At 36.1% G+C, this 13,970-nt stretch overlaps 2 protein-coding genes across 3 annotated transcripts in view; both read left to right on the top strand.

Moving 5' to 3' along the window:
- Positions 1-13,970, top strand: part of LOC142334696 (TIP41-like protein) — a 75,411-nt gene that overhangs the window by 19,220 nt on the left and 42,221 nt on the right. Inside the window, exons 2-3 of one of the 2 annotated variants that reach the window (XM_075382932.1) lie at positions 718-1,013; positions 3,129-3,752. The exons of the other annotated variant lie outside the window; for it this stretch is intronic. Coding sequence (XP_075239047.1) covers positions 726-1,013; positions 3,129-3,659 — 819 coding nt within the window. The 5' untranslated portion in view covers positions 718-725 and the 3' untranslated portion in view covers positions 3,660-3,752. Of the gene's footprint in view, positions 1-717; positions 1,014-3,128; positions 3,753-13,970 lie in introns of those variants that run through there. 2 annotated transcript variants of the gene reach the window in all.
- Positions 3,992-13,970, top strand: part of LOC142334695 (uncharacterized) — a 32,656-nt gene continuing 22,677 nt past the window's right edge. The window contains exons 1-8 of the mRNA XM_075382930.1: positions 3,992-4,369; positions 6,256-6,333; positions 6,399-6,440; positions 6,730-6,828; positions 7,119-7,301; positions 10,497-10,759; positions 11,481-11,830; positions 12,152-12,270. Of these exons, the coding sequence (XP_075239045.1) occupies positions 4,037-4,369; positions 6,256-6,333; positions 6,399-6,440; positions 6,730-6,828; positions 7,119-7,301; positions 10,497-10,759; positions 11,481-11,830; positions 12,152-12,270 (1,467 nt within the window). The 5' untranslated portion in view covers positions 3,992-4,036. The remainder of the gene's footprint in view (positions 4,370-6,255; positions 6,334-6,398; positions 6,441-6,729; positions 6,829-7,118; positions 7,302-10,496; positions 10,760-11,480; positions 11,831-12,151; positions 12,271-13,970) is intronic.

The following is a 13,970-nucleotide window of genomic DNA, read 5'->3' on the forward strand; positions in this document are numbered from 1 at the left end:
CCTGTATCCCTGCCAAGAAAATTGTGCCAGCTGAAAACTGAAGGGTGAATTTCACCCCTGGTCTCGACCTAAAGCCTATCTACTACTACTGCATGAACATTCATTTCCGGCTGCTAAAATCATTTCTGATGAGAGGTTACACGGAAACTTTGAATTAATTTTGTTTTCGGTTGTTTTATGGAATAACTTATATTTCATCTGTGAAATTTGTGCTGCTTCTTCTTGGACTTAATTCTTGTACTATTTTAATTGTTAATACATAGAAGTTGACTTGCCTCCCGCTAGTTGAGCGATTACCTTCTTAGGTGTCTTAAACGACAAATATCGTCTTATGATGAACCGGAGCGAATTTGGTAGTTCACTGTTGGACTGCTGAGTCTATTGTTCGCTCATTTGCTAGTCAAAGCAAGCCTGAGGAACGAATCAATTAAATGCAAACGCTATTTGAAAAGTTTCAAGCTTGGAGACTTTATCATAGTAGGGGTTGCGAAGCTTGTCAACTTTTAATTTGTCACTTTTTTTCAAGTCACGAGTTTTTTTTATAAAGATGTGAAGTTTCCGCAAATGCAAAGTATTCTCCAGCTGCAAGGGATAAGTTCAGTTCGGATGCTTTCGAAGAAATCCTGGTACTGTTCCGAAAGAATCTTCATAAGAAGTTTCTCAGTTTGAAACGCAGGTTCTCAGTTTGATATTGAACTTGAGGTTGCCTTTGTTTTCAGGTGCCTATGTCAAATAAACAACGGAACAGGCGTCTACAGAGTGGACCTTTCATGGATAATGTTGTTAAACGAGGACCCAGATTAGCTAAAGAGCAAAGCAACCAAAGCAAAATTTCTTTTGTGCCCACAAATGCCAACCCAGCCATATCCCGTGTTCCAGATCAAATAACTGTACCCGGAGTATATGAATTAAGTAAAAGTAACTTCGGAACGTCTGGGTTGTATTTCAATTCTAACTTTCTCACAAATGATGAATCGGATACAGTCTTTGACTATCTGAACACCCTGATCGAAGTTGATTTCTGTTTATGCTTTTGTTCCATTCTCAGACGTTGTGATATGAACCAACTTCACGTATCGTGAAAAGATCACCCAGCAAGTTTGAATCGGTCAATACAGACTTCATCTTGATAGTACTAAAGGATCTAGGGTTTTCCACGGCTTCACGTTACCTTTTGGGGTGCTTCAAATTTCGAAAATATCAATTCTCCAAATGTCTCGAAAATATTGCTCCCTTTAAAAGGGTAGTCGATCAACTCGGGTTGACAAATCAACTGTAAATCTTTGCAAAAATTAGCAACTAACGTAGTGGAAAGATCAATCAGAGCACAAATTTTACTGGTTAAATGTAAGTTGTATGATAAGACTTTGAAATAACGTAAGTAATTTTGTTTGGCGTGGTCAAGAATATATAACAAATCAAAAAGTTCCTCCGACTAGCTGTCTTATAGCAGTCGGTTTAAGAGGGATTTGGATCCCCATAGGTAAAAATTGCTATTCCACATGAGCGAAAAAAGTATCTACGTGACGTTGTCTCTTTGAATTTCTGATTTTTGTGATGTTGTCGTTTTTGAAATTTTTTCTTGTAGGGGATCAATTAACAAATAGGTTATGATAAAGACAATCTGTTTAAGATGTTGAATCCATTACTTTCCTGCCTTAGAGACATCAGGTCACATTTATCTTTAACTATTCGATTAATCAAATCTTTTTTGTATCTGTTTTATGTGAGTTAACAGTTGCATGTTCATTTGGTGTTATTTTTGAAATAAAGTTTCAGTTGTTTTTTGAACAGAGTTTGTACAAAAGAATGTACCTGCTGCAAAATATTTGAGGTAAGATTCTGAGCTTCTTGACAATATTTGTGTACAACCTTTGAAAACTAAGAAGATATTCCTGCCACTTACTGCGTTGCCTAGGACATTTACTTCCCAGCAATCAGGCAACCTAAGTTACTTCAACGTTTGTTTCTGGAATTAGTTTTTGTAGATTCTATTTGATCCTCTCTTACCAAAAACTGGGATTTTAGAGCATTGGCCAAATTTTGATTCCTTTTCCTGAGTAAGATTCTTCAAATAGTTTCAGCTGCCGCTTTTGCAAAAGATACGCCTTGTTCAAACGTTACAATTGAGGAAATCCTTGAAGAGTTTGCAGAAGTTTGAATTGTTCAGATTTTAATCTCATCATTTGTAGCTGCTTATGTGAATTTGGCGACCAATGAAAAGACGTATCATCGGTCTTTGTTTTTACCCACTATCTATTCTCCACTACTGTGTTGTCTCCTTTTACAATTTCTTTCAAGTTTGTTTAAGATGATGACAATAGTTTGTCCACAATAGGTTGAGCACATTAGTCTGTTCAGGTTTATCACAATACTTGTTTATTACTTCTGTAAAAGCCGTGGGGATCTACTTAGAGAGAAAGTGGAATGCGATCGGATTTCATTAAGTTTCCTGTAATGTTTTTTCCATGAATTAATCTATCTCAGAGCAGTCATTTGCACGCGATCACTTTTTCGCATTTTGTAATTGCTCAGCGCCTGTCTGTGTGCTACTTTCAAATGCTGAGGTCTTGTCTCGAGAATGATTTCACTCATTATATACCATAATATCTTTGATATCATGAAAATAATGCTGATTGCCAGGATCTTAAGTTTTTCATGTCGAGTGTACCAACTGTTGTTGCATCTAGTTCAGCTCTTTTTAATTTTTTTATTGCCTGTATTTTTCTAGGCAGATTTTTATGCGCCCTTTGGTCATTTGTGTTTTTTGCCCCTGATTGATTGAGAATTTTATATCTTACAACTAAGGTTCAAAATTGAAGTGCAGATGAAATCGTAAACGGTGAATATTGGTATCGCTTGATTATTGATTACTGTCTGCAAATCCATACATTCGTATTTGTTGTATTCATTCTGAGTATATACATCGTTGATGCTTGAATATAAAATATAACTTAAGGTTCGTCGGAGAATTGTTTTGATAAGCATTATTTGTTTTTGTGGCGATAGGCTTTCATGTTATTTTCCTGCCTTTTGACTAGGCTTCAGTTTTTGATATGTGAATAGGTGATCACCCTGTTTAAGGAGGTTGGTTTTTGTTTTCGAGGCTAATAGAAATCAATCTCAAGTTCGAAAATCACGAAAGAGACGGAAACTTGATTCGAGAGTTTGCTTGGTTTGGCGAAATAACTTACACCTACTCGTCAACACACGCTCATTCGCCGAACGAAACATGGCCAGCCTGTTTAATTGAAATGAAAGAAAAGATCAAAGCTTATCTACAAAAGTCTTTAAATCTTGACTTTGAGTGCAATTCTTTGCTCATCAATAAATACGCGAGTGGCCATCAATCAATAGGGTGGCATTCTGATGACGAGAAATGCCTAGGAAAACAGCCAGTGATTGCGTCTCTATCAGTTGGTGAAACTCGTGTATTTGAGCTGAAAAAGAAGCCGTCATCCCCAACATGGAGCGGTAAAAGTGAAGATATCATGTCAGAGGTTGTTCGGGTACCTCTGCCTAGTGGGTCGTTGCTTGTGATGATGGGAGCCACACAACAGGATTGGATTCATCGGGTACCCAAAGAGTACCATGACAGAGGATTAAGATTCAATTTGACCTTCAGAAAAACTCACGAAGCCTCAAATGTGGTCAAATAGACTAGCTAATAATTTAATTAAAATTAATTAATTAATTAATTAAATATGTGTATAGATTGGCGTCGGTACTCATGAGTTTAAATTTATAATTCACTTCAGTTATGACAAAACGGTCAGTTTTAGTCTCAGCGAACGTAGCTGGATATGAAACTTTGTGTTGCTTGTTTTTCTTTTGTTTTTTGTTTCTATGAAAAGCGTGAGTAATTATGAAGATATCTTCAAACCCAATTTTTGCTTCTTGGTTAAGCTCACTATTCATCCGACCTTTTCGACTGGTAAAAAACTTGTGGGCAAACGAATTTGGAGTGATCAGTTCCCGTATAAGCGACGAAAACAAGCGTAAAAGCCTATTTTTCTTTCAGAAATGATGCAATGACATGGACCATCTTTCTGCGTCTGTGCCCACGGGGCCGAGTGTGGCACCAATACCTCCATCGAGTGTTCCAGAATTAGGCAATATCGCTAAACACAACCCCACAGAAGTTGTTAATCAAGGCTCCCCAAAATTGCAACAGAAAACAACTGCTAATGCTGCGACTGCAGGTGGTTCGCCAGTTGCAGCCTCGAGTGCGGAGGAAGTGAGAGCAAAAGACGTCAATCCTTACGGGCACACATTGGTCGAATTCCAGATTGAACTGAATGACTTAGCTGCATCAGACGAGACGCATGAGGTTCAGATGCTGCAGCTCTATGAGGATAAGTTCTCAAAGGTGCGGGTACGATCAGTTTTTTTTTTAAAAAAAACTTGCATGGCGAGAAGTTATAATAATAAAAATAGAACAGTCTAATGTTGAAGTATCTTGATAACAAAGTCCCCAATAGTCGAAGCGCACCTTATTTTTTTGACAAATACTAATTGAAAATTTTAAGATGCAATCTGATAGGTACTATGGATATTAATACCATAGCTGTGAGTTGTTTTTTAGATTTTACTGACGTTATTTTACTAGCTTTAGTAAATCTCCCAATGAAACGGATTTTGAGAAATAGGGGATTAGTGTTCCGGCCTCCTTTTATAAATACAATTAACAGCAGTGGTCTTTCTAATTAAAACGATAGCCCTCGGATTAATATGCTATTATTATTTAGACTCCACTTATTGGGAGAAGGAATTAGCTCAGCTGGGTTTTTTATTCGGCCGATCGATCTATTTGTCGTGGAAAGATGTGAGTGGTAACATTAGAAAGCACATATCGAGCGTGGAATTCTTAATTTTGAAATTTTCAAATGTTGCCTTATTCGGTAAGTTACTGAGGCTTGAATTTCTGTGAATATGGGCTAATTTTATGTTGTTTTTAATAGCCGCCCTCATCTCAGCCGGCTATTATTGCGCTCCTATTTTTTACAATTCAAAGAATTTGAATTGTATTGGGGCGCTGTCTTTTTTTTTAAGATCTGTTCACACATTTTCATGATTTTTGAAGTCAAATTGGAGTAGTGATTTTGGTCACGCCGAAACAGGAAATGGAGCGAAAAAGCGAGTGGTTTTGCGGCGTGAATTTTTTTTGCTCTAATTTTAAAGTAGAGTGAGAAAACGGTGTTTGAACAAAAATTCGGTTTCTCGGTAGTGGTTTTTTGTTCACATGCGGCAATTTCACTCTGATTTTTACTGTTTTTTCAATTTTTTAGATCGGATTTTTTTCTAAATGGTTTTCCCAATCCATTCACAGCTCATTCTAGGCCTAGTTTTTTGTTTGAACTAAAAACACGCGGCATTTTGACATTGATTTTCTGTTTATTTCTTATTTTTTGTTCTTATTTTTTTTAAAATGGTTTTCTCAATTCACTCATAGCCCATTCTAGGTCTATTTTTTCTGTTTAGTTAATGAAAATTCTTTGAATTGTACGTCAGGACTTGTCCTGCTATGTTTTTTACTTCGTCGAACTTTTTTTTGCTTTTCCATTTTGCCGCTTTTTCGACATTTTGCGTGAAATCTTTTTGACTTCTGTAGGCTAGTTTCTCTCTTCTCTCATTCTGCTAAAAGTGAATTTGAACATCAGTTGCTCAGCAAAGCAATTCAAAATAAATAGAGTCAGTATTAAAAATTGAAGTCAGAAATAGAAACGGGATAAACCCATAAAGCCCAATTTTAGATGCCCGCTATTTGAACGTCGTTTTATAAGTCTTAGTTACCATCTCTTATGCTTATTGGTGTTGATAGTAGCCCCTGTAGCCTCTCTCTAAGAAACAGAAGTATTAAGCCGAATTTTGAAAGCGAGGTCATGTACGCAAAACATGTGCGCGCATGGCGGCTTCGCCGCGATAACCGGCCCACTGTCGTTTTCATTACCTTGAAGATCGCATCTTTAGAATGGTGTCAAAAGAAAAGCAAACGCTTTCGAAATTACAATTTTAAGTTTTCCTTTACCTTAAAGAGTTATTGACGCTGAAAAATTTACGCTATCATATTCGGTTTTTTTATGGGCCGGAACTCAGGTTTTCTGGTGTGAATTTCAGCGGGGCAAGTGAAAGTATTAAAATGGTTTTTGGGAATTAAACCTTCAGAAATAAATACGGATATTTGTAATTGAAGAACGTGTATTTTCTAGTAACACGCTGTGATATTCTAAATCAATTTTTTAATTTTCTTTTCAGGCACCAGAGGGAGAACTGCTGAACCAGGAAGAATACGTCATCATGCATCATTACTGGAGAATGTTGGAATCCAAAATGGTACAAAATGTTTCAACATGAGATCTTTGTGAATTGCTGTAATCTCACAAGAAATGTTGTTTTAGATACCCAAGAGCTTAGATACTATCAAGCGCGACCGTATTGAGGTGTGTTCAATTTTTTATATTATATCAAATGTTCTATCGTACTGTTGTTTTGACTTAACGTGGGCATTTTGTTAAGCCATGGTTATTTCTCCGCTTCTAGAGAGAGTCCATTTTCAGTTCGGTGCCCTCAGTAGTTATTCGGAACCATATGAATTGGCTATTACCGGGAATTGAGCTAAATTGCAAGTGGATGTGAAATTATCAAGTTTCCAATACTAACAGTCCACAACAGCGCATTAATTCATTAACAGTACAGAACGATTTTGTCAAATATATTAGCTTTTTTCAGGATTTAGCTGGACGGTACGCTGGGTTTGAGCTGTCCTCTATTGGGACAGAGGAGGAGATCACCTCTGAAGACAGGGATTTCATTGACAACTCCAACATGGTACGCTTTCATTAGATACTTAACATCTGAAAACAAGGTATCATATCGTTTGATTTTCTTATCTACTAAATGATGAGCGTTACATGGCTATCATTTTTCGCACTGCATTTTAGCCTCAATCGTTCGCGCGCTACCGTATCGTTGTTTTTAAGACTCACTTTTAACGTCACAGTAAAAATAGGTCTATCAAAATCGACCAGAGCGCGAGGCTTCTTTTTAGAGACCACTATTATATCTTAAACGTTTGTTAATCAGCTCAAGAATCAGTCTGGATGGTTATTTTTTTCTAGAATGATCTCTACATTCCGGCCTGCATGCACCCGCCTCACGGAGGGTTCTATGTTAATGACGAGCCTCTCTACTTTGAGATGAATGAGGAGCAAGACGTGGACTTCGAGGATGCAGCTATATCTTCACAAGACGAGGAAGGTGTAACAGGAGCGGACAAGAAGCATCGCAAGCGGAAGAGAAAGGTGGTTACTTCTTAACAGCATTTTCATTTCCGATGATTTAATGATGACACGATAATTTAAACTAAGTGAAATTGCGATATTAGTGATTTCCAAAATTTGCTGGCAGTGTGTACTGGAAACAAACAACAAAGAAAGGCAGATTAAACATTTAATGATATCTTATTTTCTAGACAGGCATCTTAATTTCAGTGGAAAGGATTGGACTTATCTCGCTTCTTAAATCAACGTTTGTTGGCAGTGTATTCGTAAATTATGATTTTTCGCACCGTTGTTTATTCGCCAGGCCAATTTGGTATTTCGATTGACTTGTTTTCTGCGTGATTCTAAATGCTCATTCAGAACTTCAAGCGGCTGAACTGAAGTTTGCTACTGAAAGTTTATTGTAGGTTGCGCCAAAATTGACTTCATCCTAGCATAAAATTAAACAGGACGGATCGAGCAAGACTGTTTGTAGCCCAGAATGTTCCAACATAAGTCTCTAATTTGTGAAAAATTTCTTTGTTCTGAGAGCAAAAAACTCTTTTGACTCTCAGTTTTACTTAACAGAAATTGAACCAATCTGTGGAGCAACCATGATTGCAACTTCTTTTAGAATGAAAGCTGTAGAGAAATCTTTTATTTCTTTACCACCCATTTCGATAAAATTATAACAGATATGAAATCACATGGATTGTCAGTTATTTTGCAACATAAAAGAGCAAAAAATTGCAGTTCAGCAAGTGCAATTAGTAGCAATCAGAATTTATTCTACACAAATAAAGACAGTAATTTCCAAAATGAAATTGAAGCGAAGAAGTCTAATTTTTCTTTCAATACAAATATATTCCGTTGATAAAAAATAACTACCAAATAAATACTGTTGCATTTTTCAATTTTCTTCCTTTTCCGAAGTTAATACTTTTTTGTTGTTAAAAGTATGGGCTGAACAATTCGGCCAATCATAGTCGTATAGAATGCTTCACTGACTGGTTGACTTGATTTTGGAAAATTACCCGGAGTTCTTATAAACATCAAAGTCAATTTAAGTTTGAAGAAATGAGGCTGAAAAACGAATTTTCTTTTGCTCTTTCCACAAACGGTTGCCTGTTATGTTGTTTTAGTTCTACCAAATAGTACTGAAAATATCCAGAAAGTAGTTATTGTTGCAATTTTTTTTTCGCTTTTTCCGAAATGGCTACTTTTTTGTAATTTTGAAGAAAAGTGTTTGCTCTTTCCACAAAAGGTTGCCTGTTGTGTTGTTTTAGTGTTGAATTTCCTTGAAGAACCAATTCTGCCATTTTATGTCAAAATAACTCATAATAACTCATCAATTTGAGCAAAAGTTTACAAGAAATTTCAAGAAATTTTCTACTTTTTCAAAAAGGTTTTCCAGATTTCAGTTTTATGTTTTCTATGTAAAGGGGTGGTCAGCTGGAGGCCAATGAAATGCTTACATTCTAAAATTTTATCGTCTGTATAACTTTTTGAATTCCGTGTCATAATTTTTTTCTCTTCATTAAATCAAAATTTTATTGAAATACAAATAAGTGAGTCAATATTGAGACCCAGGAAGAGAAAGAGCTCACCGAAAGCATAAAAAACCTTGTTTCTTTCAGTTTTTTTCTTTTGAATACTTAATTGTTCGAAGGAAATCATCTTCAAACAAAATGTTATAATATGATATAATTATATGATTATCGAAGTTCATGAATTTTCCAGCAATAACACCAATATAATTCATAGTTTAAAGTCCTTGTCCTCCCTCCCGTCTTTGTCTCCTTTCATTTCCAATCTGCAATCAAATTAGTAGTTTTTATAGAAATCGAAACTAGCCTCTAAGGGCTATAAAATGGTCTTCTTCTTTTTCTCTACGGTGCGTAAGCAAAAACTGAAAAAATGACTGAAAAAAGTCGCCAATAAGCTATTTTAACTTCATTTTACGAATCTCACTAAAGATATAACCCTCATCTAAGCTGACCCAAGAAAGCTACAATTTAACACGCCCCTCCTGTTATTTAAAGCGATTGTCTTTATTTAAAGCGGTAGTCTGTTACCACATGCCTAGAGCTAATTGGTTGCTTCTTGAATGATTTGAAGCGTACATTTGTTCTCTGTCACTTGATTTTGTTCATTTTCTGTCTTTGATTTGCATCATGAAGACTGGCTTGAGCAAAATATTGCAGCATACTTTCTATTAATTTTGACCTAATAAAGCTTTTGTTTGGCAATGATTTACTTCGCTTCAAGCATAGAAAATGACTATTTGGTCAACTTAATTTGAAACAGTTATTTGAAAGCTGCTCAGATAAAAAGTTTGAGCAAGTGTTTCTTAAAATTTATATGCCATACAATATAACCCGCCATAAAGTGGTAATAATTTAAATTTAACATGATGCGCACAACTTGGATGAGCAGAGCAGTGCCAATGCATACTTCTAATGATCCTGAACTATTGCGTATAAAATATTTTTATTGAGCTTGAAAACGTCTCTTGAAGCTGGATTTCGTTTTCATCATGTAATTTTATGTAGAATTTGCTTGATGACATTTGAGCTGTTTCTAAATGATTTTTATCCACTTTTAGTTTTTGAATGTTATTTTCCTTATTTCACTCGCATCTATAAAAAAAATTTGTTAAAGTTTGACAAATAAAGTTTAAACCCTGACAAATAAAAATCGATTACTTTATTATAATACATTAGAGCCGGCGAAGTTTATTTCATATCATTTGATATTTGATTGGAAGCCTGAAATCTTTGAAATTTTCGAAAAATCAACGAAAAGATATCGATCGGCTGCACTAATTTAGTAGGACCGGTATAAAGTTCTTAACCGCAAATAAATTTAGAGGGTTGGGACAAGAAGACCCGGGTTTTGTGCATCCAGTAAATGTTGTTGCAAAATTTTGTCAGTTTGTAACAATTTGGTTGGAGAGTATTTAGCTCTTGTTTTCTGAGGGTAAATTAATTCCATCTAGATAACTTAGCTGCTGTAAATCTCTATAGATACCATACCATAATTATAGGTGGGTCAGTTGTAGATTAAGTTCTATACTCTGGCTGTTTTTTGTCATAGCTCATGCTGTTTTTCTTCTCCAGCTCACGAAACAGTCTTAAATAATTGAAATTGCAGAAACTATTGTTCGTGTTGGTTTTACTTTTTCGCTTTATTTGTCCTGCTAATAGTTAAGGCACGTTGATGGTGTTAATGCTTCAGGAGATATCGGAGATTGTAATTGCTAAGAAACAGACAATGGACACGGACTCAAGCGCGACGGCTGTTCAACCCAAGGAATCTATGGAACGCTTGCCAGCACCTCCAGAATACATTTACCTGGACTGGACAGAGCTACAGCTGAAGACTCTGAAGCGAAGCTTGCGCAAGCTCAAAAATGATTGGGTGCACGTGCAAAGTGTCTTTTACCAACACAAGACTGTAGATGAAATGAAAAAGGCACTGGCTGTCTATAGAAAGAAAAAGTTAGTGCATTTGTTTTCTGCAAATCAAAAAGTTCGTGGATTCTTTCTAAATGTCATTCTATGTTCACTTTTGTCAACAAACAGAGGAAAACTAATTAAGGGCTCTATTTGAATGAAAAATATTGTTGACTCCTGTATGTTAATTTGGTGAGCTCCATTGTCGCTCGCAGTTTTCGTATTTTAATTAAAAATTTTCAAATTAGTAAAATATATTGCCAGACCTAAAAAGTTTTTTTGAATCTATCTCATTGATTGATGATTTGATGCGTCACTTTGAAGTAGGTTGATGGATGAAGGGATGGGTGCTTTTAACTCCAGAACGATCCAGTCTCTGGCGCAGATTAATTTGATTGAAGCATTTGTAGACTGTTGTCACTAATGCTCTCTTCATTTTGTAATTTGTATATATTGTAATAAATAACTTATAGTTTGAGTTATTAGATTGAGGAGAAAGAGTGACGACCGATCCGATAATGAACTGAATTGGGAAGTGTTCAATTGCTCTCAAATTAACTTTCATGCCGATCTTGTGCACTTTTTCGTGCTGTAGATTTTGTCTGACCAACTAACTTGCTACTTGAGAAAGGGGATAAGCTGGTAAAACACGGTAAAACACGGCAGCAGGGTAGAGCACAAAGTTGCGGACTCTGTACTTTTAATTTACTGCAAGCTATGGCGAGAAAAGTGCTGGGTGAATGCAAAACTCAATGTTTATTTTAAGGAAAGCCGAAGCGGAACAGCATCGACAAGCAAACGCTGTGTTGGAGAAGGACATGTTTGCTAACAGTAACACATTGTTATCCACAGTTGCCTCACACAATAGTGAAAGTGTGACTATATTGTCACAGACTACGGATGACGAAGCAGAGGAGGAGGCGGGTGATGAGAGTGCAGCGGACGAAGATATTGACGAGGATTTGACGTCACATTCCGAACTGCGTCTCCAGGAATCAGCAGAAGACAGCTGTTCACTGGCGTCCCTTATGCGCAGTCAGGCTGGCAGTAGAAGCTCTATCAGTAGCACTGTACAGCGTGAAAACCAACTTGCCAAAGCTGCCAAGGACAACAAATGTAAGTCAAGTTAGATCAGCAGATAATTTGAGACTAAAGCTTAAGGGTAAGTCGAGCTCTATTCGTGTTGATATATACGCGTCTTTTTTGTGGTCTAAGAATAATTAGCTGCCTAAATCAATTGCTGTGTGTGCCTCGCTGTAAACATTTGTATATTTGTGGTTTCTAAAAATGCTTAAAATCTTAAGTTTTATTGATGAACTCTCGTGTTTCAAAGGGAATCAATGTCATTGGAACATTTTGGAGGTACTAGTTTGGTATTAGTTTAAGAGAAATCTGATTAGCAATGTGTTTGTGATAATATTCTGTGATGTGTTGTAGGTGAAGCTTTATGCGACGAAGAAAACATGCCGCTGAGTAGAATAAAAGAGTCCGAGTTTGAAGAGTACATGAAACTCATTCCAGGACTGACAAGGCGCAAAATAAAGATCTTCCTACAGGTTGGTGCATGTGAAGGAGAATTTTTGGAACAGTTGCCAATCTATTCACCTCCCTCTTGATAGAATAGTGGCCTAAAGATAAGATACTAATCGAAAGTCAGGGATTACAATTGAATTGTCAATAATAGCCGCCGTCAGCGTCTCAAAAGCTATTATTTAGCAGCTCTCCTTTTTATAATTCAGTGAGTTAGAATTGTATCGGTGAGTTGTCGTTTTTTGAAGATCTGTTGTTTTTTCTCAAGAATTTTTGATATCAATGAGAAGTCAAATTAGTGGTGTTTTTAATAACACTGGAGTAGCAAATGGAGTAAAAAAATTGAGTAGTTTTGAAGTGTGATTTTTTTTCCAAAACTTTTAAAGTGGAGTGAGATATTGACGTTTGAACAAGTTTTCGGTTTCCTCAAGTTTTTTTTTAAGTTGCTGCAATTTGACTTATTCTTTCGCTCATTTTTTGCTGGTTTTCTTAATTATTGATTTCGAAAGGTCATACATGTATCAAGTGCATAGTTCTATCCGTTGAATTCGTCAAAGCGACGCTTAATGGTTTTGCCCTTGTTAATAGCTGCAAAAGTGTAGGCTGAGAGAAGTCATATTGCGATGCTCTTGGTTTTTACAATCCAAAGAATTTGCAGTGTATTGGCGCTCTGTCTTTTTTTGTTAGATCTTATCACACATTTTTCCATGACTTTGAGCTTTCAAAACGGGATAAACAGGAAAATCTCAGCTGGCATCAAGTTTCATTAGAGTGTTTGTCTGAGCAGTCTCGAATTGACGTTTGTAAAAACTGATAAAGTTCTATTTCAGGACATAGTTTTTTTTCTATGACCATTTTATTTGCTATATGTTTCGGTACTGCAAAGATAAACACGCATAGTTATACTATTTTTTTTACAATTACTTGAGTGTTTGCCGTTTTATTGAGTTTTTCCGGCTCCATGGTCGAAGTAACCTCCGCTAGGGTTTCATAATAGGTTGCTCCATATTTTTTATTGTCAACGGAATCGTTTTCAATATTTTGATATGGCGAATGTTTGCAATTTTCTTCATTCCCTGAAAATTATAATTTTTCGAGTTTATCGACCTTTTTGGGACAGTGAAACAATTCTTAGGCTTGAAATTAGGTTACTGGATATTTTTGGAAGACAATGAATTGGTTTTAAAGATGATAATATCACGAATGTTAGCAACATTTATTATAGCTGCGAAGCTGTAAGCTGAGCGTAGCTATATTGCGGTGCTCTTGGTTTTTTTGTTTCGTCGTCTGACGCTCTTTTTTCGTTTTACATTTGTTCACACAGCAAAGCTGAAAAAGTCAAATTTTCTGAATGACTTCTTCCTCTCACTAACGGCATTTGCGCGCGTGACGTCATTTCTCACTCGCTTTAGCAAAAGTTTTTAGGTTATTTGCGTGATTAGATTTTGATCATACCTGACTTATCTCACTCAATAAAATGACTTTTGCACTTTAAAACTTAAGTTTAACTTGAATTAGTTTAAGGTCAAAGGAACTCATATGTGCAGTAAAGGTCCCTAATAAAGGTTTCTGCGGAATGAATTTCAACAAGCTTAATTAATTAATCGGTGAATTTTTTTTACCTAGTTTTTTGAGCGGCGTCGATTTTCAATTTAGATCTGTATCTGTTTCTATCTCTATTATATGGCACGCAGGTCTATTCTTTCGCAGCTATTCCGGCAATCTG

This window comes from Convolutriloba macropyga, chromosome 2 (assembly GCF_964194025.1).
Source record: "Convolutriloba macropyga chromosome 2, txConMacr16.3, whole genome shotgun sequence".
NCBI lineage: Eukaryota > Metazoa > Xenacoelomorpha > Acoela > Convolutidae > Convolutriloba > Convolutriloba macropyga.